The sequence below is a fragment of the Dendroctonus ponderosae genome, unplaced genomic scaffold, assembly GCF_020466585.1.
Source record: "Dendroctonus ponderosae isolate FM_Combo_2020 unplaced genomic scaffold, Dpon_F_20191213v2 Dpon_F_20191213_88, whole genome shotgun sequence".
Classification (NCBI taxonomy): Eukaryota; Metazoa; Arthropoda; class Insecta; order Coleoptera; family Curculionidae; genus Dendroctonus; species Dendroctonus ponderosae.
This window is the reverse complement of record NW_026019095.1, coordinates 43,660-50,411: the sequence shown is the minus strand read 5'-3', so window position 1 is coordinate 50,411 and position 6,752 is coordinate 43,660. Positions and strand designations below refer to the sequence as shown.

General features: G+C 33.3%; 2 protein-coding genes across 2 annotated transcripts; both read right to left on the bottom strand.

Annotated features, from left to right (window-relative positions):
- Positions 1-344: 344 nt before the first annotated feature.
- Positions 345-2,432, bottom strand: LOC109540335 (proteasome subunit alpha type-7-1). Its single transcript, XM_019908681.2, has 4 exons — positions 2,168-2,432; positions 1,826-2,055; positions 1,536-1,765; positions 345-601 (listed from the first exon to the last, which is right to left on the bottom strand). The coding sequence occupies exons 1-4, from the start codon at positions 2,267-2,269 to the stop codon at positions 414-416; spliced, it is 750 nt and encodes a 249-aa protein (XP_019764240.1). The 5' UTR covers positions 2,270-2,432; the 3' UTR covers positions 345-413.
- Positions 2,433-2,769: 337 nt separating this feature from the next.
- LOC125505560 lies at positions 2,770-6,624 on the bottom strand. Its single transcript, XM_048669567.1, has 9 exons — positions 6,493-6,624; positions 5,598-5,852; positions 4,861-5,086; positions 4,663-4,799; positions 4,438-4,564; positions 4,273-4,353; positions 3,938-4,184; positions 3,333-3,467; positions 2,770-3,112 (listed from the first exon to the last, which is right to left on the bottom strand). The coding sequence occupies exons 1-9, from the start codon at positions 6,523-6,525 to the stop codon at positions 3,037-3,039; spliced, it is 1,317 nt and encodes a 438-aa protein (XP_048525524.1). The 5' UTR covers positions 6,526-6,624; the 3' UTR covers positions 2,770-3,036.
- Positions 6,625-6,752: the final 128 nt, after the last annotated feature.

Sequence of the window (6,752 nt, the reverse complement as noted above, 5' to 3'; positions counted from 1 at the left end):
TCCTTAATATTTAATTTTGGATTCATTAAAATTGTGCGTGTTTTGATAGTGCTGTAATATCAAACCTCGAATAAATCATCACAAAAAAACTTATAATTTATGTATACATTTTGAGTGATATTCTAGTTGGAAATTTCTGAAAGTTTTCTAGGTATTTGCTTTTAGAAAGTTATGTATCCGTGGTATGTAAAAATTTGATTTACGATTTTTTATTTGAATAAAATTATATAGAAATAGTGCTGTTCTTATTTCCCGTATTATTATTTAGAACGTTCTATTCAGCAGGGCGTTCAAGCAAAGGTATATAGGAAGGTTTAAGATTTACATTTATAAATTAAAACCACTTTACCATTTTACCGTTTTACTGCAAAATACATGAAGACTTAACTTTAACCAATATTTGCCTTAAAAAATTATTTCTTGGACTTCTTTTTCTCAGCTTCCTCTTCTTTTTCTTTTTCAATTTCATTTACATATTTTTCTATAGTCTCGGCATCCAACATGCTTATTGGCGCTCCATGTCTCATTACAGCAATCTCAAGATTTTTCTGCCCAGATTGAACAACTTCCAGTAGGGCTCGTATGGCTAATTTAATAGTACCTTAAACCCAACGTGTTGCTTTATACAATTTTTTTTGCAGTGGATTTAAATTTAAATTATTGCTCTAATTTTGGGAACAAAATTTGGGTTGGATTTCTTGAAATACAGATATATGAAATATCTTTGATATATTACATTTTCATTCAGCTACAAGGAATGTTCATATGAAACAGTAAAACCACTTTTTTTATTAGCGAGTTATCACTAGATTATGATAGTTTGACAGTGACAAAATCGATACAACGTGCAAAAATCATATCACTATTCAATTTTGAATTTATTCCGAAGCAAAAACCGTTATACAGGGTGTTTCCAGAGCATGCTGGGCATGTGGCAACTTTAATGGGTGATTGCTGGAATCATTTTAAGATAAAAATTTCTTATGAATAAGATTCTTAAGAGCATCGTTACGAAAATACATGGTGTTAAAGTTTTATTTAAAACCATAAAAATATATTAATTGTACATCCGAAGCCGCGAAACTTAATTTAATGAAACTTTGCACATGTAAATAGCTATGGCTGATTTATTTAAAAAATATTTTTTACCCGTTCATTCCTTTTTTAATTCCAAACAAAAACCCTTTCTGAAGTTCCCTTCGTACAACATCGTATTACTTAATGCACCTCTTTCTCACATCAACAGTTATTTTAAATCGAACTTTGAAATTACTGACGATTAATTTTAACTGACTAAATAGCAAAATTAATAATGCAATAAAATATCTCAAGAGGTTTCCGGCATATTATATTTAGTAAGGATGCCTCGAGGACTCCCACTCTTAGGTAATGTAAGGTAAAAAATGGTAAATTATTTTAATTTTCATTCGGTCGAAAGATTTTACTTTACTTGCGGAAGATGATAACTGGTGGCCAGAAAGATTAAGTATTATTATGACTCTGTGAAAAGAAGTGATATTATGTTCAGTAAATACCTCTCTCTGTTGAAACTTCCTCAGAAGTATAGTATTTCTCCAAAAACTCCCTCACTGTTTTGGCAGATCTACCAGTAGCATTGGCTTTCCATTCGTAGTATATTCCAGAAGGTTCAGTTTGATATAAATGAGGAGTTCCATCATAATCAAAGCCACCAATTAAGCAGGAAATGCCAAATGGTCTTCTACCATTACTTTGCGTATACTTTTGCTTCAGACTTGCTATGTATCTAGAAATATTAATCACAGCCGTTTAAGTAAGCAAGATTAAGAAAATATATTTGATTTACCGTGTAATATACTCCAATGTTACAGGATCTTCAACAGTGAGCTTATGGCTTTGACACTCGATTTGAGCTCTATTAATCAAAATTCTTGCATCGGCGGTTAGTCCTGCAAACGCCATAACGACATGCTCATCCAAAAGACAAATCTTCCTCACTGTGCGTTCTTCTTGGAGTTTAGCAACGGACTTTTTTTCTACCCCTAGAACTACAGCATTCGTTCCCCTAACACCTACCTACAAAAAACGGTGGTTGCGATTAAATGCTATTAAGGGCAAATGTTTGACCCAGGAGATAATTGTTAGAACATTACCAACTTTTGTTGCTGAACATTTCAATTGTACTTACTGCGGTGGATCCTTTTCGAACCGCTTCTTGTGCATACTCAACTTGCAATAAATGTCCATCAGGAGAGAATACGGTGATTGCACGATCATATCTTGACGACATTTTTGCAATTCAATGATTTTTTAGGATAAACTATTTTATTTCTCTAAAATAACTCAGAAATCCAACCTAAACAGTCAACAAAATTGCCTGTAACTTGGCGACTTGCAAGAAAGTGACATTGACAATATCAATTGACGCTTTGGCAGTATTTCACTAGGGCACCAACACAATATCGATACACTAGCGATAGCGCTCGTCTAATCACGAGAAAATGTAGCGATTTTTTTGATCTGTGCCATTGCATTTCTAAAGAACTTCGAAAGGTGTTTATCATTTTTTTGAAAATTGCAATGAACGAAACGATAAAAGGTATATCTGGACATCATTTTACATTGCATGCTTATAAGAAATATATAAGAAAAAGCTCTTCTAAAACCATTAGCTCTTCAAATACATTTTTACCTTGAGTAAAAATCTTGAGATTTAAAAATAGTTTTTGCTTTTCCATATATTGAGGAACTCAAAATTTTCACATTATTCAACTATAATAGACAATTCACTTTCATTGAATAATTTTTTTTTTATTAAATGTAATCCGCAAAACGAACACGGAACAAATTCGGTAATACATAGAAAGTACTACATAAGGTAATAATAAGGGAGTAACTAGTCGACGATGATTACATTGGAATGAAAATATTTGTCTCTTTGAAACTACAACAATTAAGTATATCATAAACAATTAATTAACAGTAATAAATATGTAGTATTAATTAACAGTAATAAGTATGTAACAAATGTAAAAAACGTTTTTTTTTTTAATTAACCTAAGCTAGGTTTTGAGCATCTTTTAAATTAAATGTTGCCAGGATTGCACTGCTTAAGGACTTTTCGTTGATCTTGCTAAAAAATAATAAAATAATGTGTATAGGATTGAAACGCAATTCACCAACGATGTATCTCTTCTGAGAACGTTTACCTCAAATGTACGGGAAAGGCATATTATTCTAAATGGACTATCAGTTCTTTGTTCGTCAAACATATTTTGTTATTAATTATCAGATTAGGTCTCTTTAAAAGTGCATCATTCGAGATTACACGAATTTCACGAACGATAACTTACCTAAACGAAGAAGACGAGCAGTCAATAACTCCAAGTGAGTCTAGTTGTTCTAGAATATACGCAGCTTCATCTTTAGTAGCCAACTTCATTTCGTTTGGAATAGACTTTTCAAGTTGAATTCCATAGAGAATTGCTCTGAAATAGACAAAAAATGTTGTACTCATGCTGAATATGAAAATTCTAATAAATGCAAAATTGGATTAAACTTATTTTATATCTTGTGGGTACCTCCTAAATAGCTAAAACAAGGTACCAATATAATTCAAATATTCTCAATACTTTCTCAACTTATTCATTTGACCAGTGCGGGAGATTAAAACATTTAAACACATTGTTTATTTTGTATCTTGTGTGTACCTCCTAAATATGTAGTTAAAATAAGATGCCAATTTAATTTTCTTGACAAATGCGAGTGGGACAACAATTCAAACATTGTAAACTTGTCTTCAAATTATACGTAAAAGACAATTAACGCACATTGATGTCATTCTGATTTAGATAATCAAGTCTTTTCCGAAAATAAAATTCGCTTGTTTGTAACAATTTATAACTAAATACTGTACCTGCTGAAAACGGATGTATGGAATGGTTAAGCTAAAACTTACCTCGTTTTTATCAACAAATTCATTTTGTTTAATTTGTTCTTGCCAGTCCTAGAATATGAACATGTATAGCAGCTAAACTTAGTTTTATCAACAGCTTCGATATTGATGTATCCGTGGCATGCTAAATGCACTTTTGCAAAACATTTTGTGCATTTTATGGTTTCATATTTGTCAGGCAGTCGCCATTTACACGGACAGTATGTGTCATCTTCACTGGACATGATCGAAATATTTCCCCAATCAAGTTCTAAAAATTGCCAGTTTTTTGGTTTGATCATCATCTCTTAACAGTATAAGTAGATAATAGAAGTGTGATTTTTATACGTAAAACTTGCCTCCATTTGTACTTATGTCACAACTAGGTGATATGACCTGCAGTTTACGTTTTTTTGACGCATTTTCGCCGCATGTACCATCTAAAAGATTTCATAACAAGTTAGCACCTTTTACCTGAGAGGAATACTTTGAAATGAACACTTATACGCGTGAAAACTTCTTACTGTTCTGCTTCCGCTTCACCTCAGGGATGTCTTCCATGTTATCGTCATCCTCCAATAAGTGGTTTTTCGTATTACTTACTGGGACTGAACTATTTCCAGAAGGAGTAAGTTCTCGGATTTCGGCAAACTGCGTCGAAAAACAAAACCAACGTTTATACGCGCATCCAGAAGACCATTCACTGTTTTATATTATCCCATAGATGTGCTTTGCATTTACAAACTTACATTTACGCCGCGGCCCCACATACTGACTTTATGAAAGCCAGTAGAAATAGCTCCCAAGCTTATTATTCTATTTGGGTTAGAACACAGCAGTTTTTTGGCTGGTTCAAAGTTAGGAGGCTCATATTCAATTGGAACGCCTGAATAACAGATAACCAGTTTGGTTACGAAAAAGTTCCTGTTGCTTCAGAGCATACAAACCTTCGTTATAAGAAATCTCGAAAAACATTTTCACATTGTCTTCTTGCCACTTCTTCCCTGGTATTCCACTCAGAGCTTTTAAATACTCCATGGTTGCGGCTTTTACTGCTGAACTTTTCTGATTAGACTTGGAATCTTGTTTGTTATATTTAATTTTTATATTGTAAGTTTCCAAGGGATCGTCATTATTATCCTTTCCGATGATGTGCATAACAATTTCCTTCAGCTGAAATGTTTACTTTGCATAATATTCTTTGAATAGAATGAAGCACAGAAGAATAGAGCACTCCAACTTAATGCTTTATTTTTGAAAAATAAATATTGTTAAGAGTCAGCTGAATTTTACAGACAATTAGAGCCATTAAGATTCACCTTTGTCAAGAATCAACCTCATCTCTGTCGAGTCTTTAGAGGTCCCGTTAGTGGGTCAGTAGACCGAGAAAACGGGTGGTAAAAAGAATAAGAGAGAGATGCGCACAGGGTGGGACAGCGTTCAGGTCTTTTTGTTTAGTTACCACACCCTTGTTTTGTGGCGTTTTATATAGATTGTTCAGTTGTTCGTTTGTTCGGAGTGTTTTTGTCTGCCTATTAAAGTACTTAAGCTAATTTTAGCTTTTAATTCGAACCGGGTTGTGAAGTTCGGAAGTGAAGACGGTTAGTTTTTTCGGAAACAGACACACTGTTTATTAAGGAACGGGCAAAATAATTAAAATCTTTATAGATTGTTAACTACTTACATAATCCTTTTCTATAGCTTCAATCATACTATTGGTAACCGAATGATAATATACCCTCATAAAGGTATTTTGAGACTTGCGTTTACATACTCTGTAGGGAATGTTTTCATATTTCTTCACCTCAAATTCCTTCTCCGAAATCGCAATTCGCCGGTAAATAATGTTCAAAATCGAGATTTTCACCAGTCTCTTGACATATTTCTTGGATAGTTGGACAGTGTTTACTGAGTTTTTTACATCGCGGTTCGTCAAAACCTGAAGAATATATATATATGTATAGGCGCGAGTTGAAAGGTGTATGCGATATCATTTAGGTTGCCCAATGCTGCAAGCAGAATATGGAAAGAAGTCTTTCAATTTTCCCTATTCCAAGCGAAATATATTGAAAATGAGAAAAGCTGTAAGAGAAAATAAGTAGAATAATCGGTAACGTATAGTATTTGAGGACCGATGCCATATATAAACGTTTCCGCATGAAACAACCTCAGGTAAACACTAATTCATGTAGGCCATATTTGAAACACCCTGTATATTTAGTATAGAGTTTTTCGAGTTATTTGCAATACTAATCATGCAGATCAGAATTGCAAAGTCAGTTTATACTTAATTTTGAAGGTACATTTCCTAGTTTCCTCTTGAAAACAGGTGTTCTGTGTTGGAAACCTATGTAAAGTGCGCGCGAGTAAAGAATGGCGCAACATATAAAATTGCAAGCCGAAAAGACTAAAACAAATGTAGATTTTAAATACTTCTTAGAACATAACACGTAACGACACTTCCTGAATAGGTTTTCAATGTTTAACTTGGACATGGCTGATTGCTAAAGGATAATGAAAAACAATTCTGACAAAAGTCTGCTAAAAAGAGCGTATATGAAATGCAGTTCAAATCTTACCAAACTCATCGACGCAAGAGTTGTGGATGTCATTTTGTCGATTTTTTTTACGGCAATAACTTTTGAAAATGTGAAAAACCGAAGAATTCACAAACTTTTCAACAAACAAAGCTTTTCTACAAAATTCCAAACAATTGAATGCCGCTGTCAAATATTTCCGTTTGCGTTCATATGCCAGATATAAGGCAACCAAGAAAACACCGTAATGGCTGCTGGCGGCTTTCAACCGTGTATTAATAATGTTATTTGTTTAAAAAAGA

Excerpts from the sequence above, each read along its gene's own strand:
- LOC109540335 (XM_019908681.2), bottom strand. The coding sequence starts at position 2,269 with ATGTCGTCAAGATATGATCGTGCAATCACCGTATTCTCTCCTGATGGA. Across the intron at positions 1,766-1,825 it reads ACATTGGAGTATATTACACG|ATACATAGCAAGTCTGAAGC; the intron begins GTAAATCAAATA and ends TAATATTTCTAG. Across the intron at positions 602-1,535 it reads GGAAGTTTCAACAGAGAGAG|GTACTATTAAATTAGCCATA; the intron begins GTATTTACTGAA and ends GTTGGGTTTAAG.
- LOC125505560 (XM_048669567.1), bottom strand. The coding sequence starts at position 6,525 with ATGACATCCACAACTCTTGCGTCGATGAGTTTG. Across the intron at positions 5,853-6,492 it reads CTCTTGCGTCGATGAGTTTG|GTTTTGACGAACCGCGATGT; the intron begins GTAAGATTTGAA and ends TATATTCTTCAG. Across the intron at positions 4,354-4,437 it reads GGTGAAGCGGAAGCAGAACA|ATGGTACATGCGGCGAAAAT; the intron begins GTAAGAAGTTTT and ends GAAATCTTTTAG.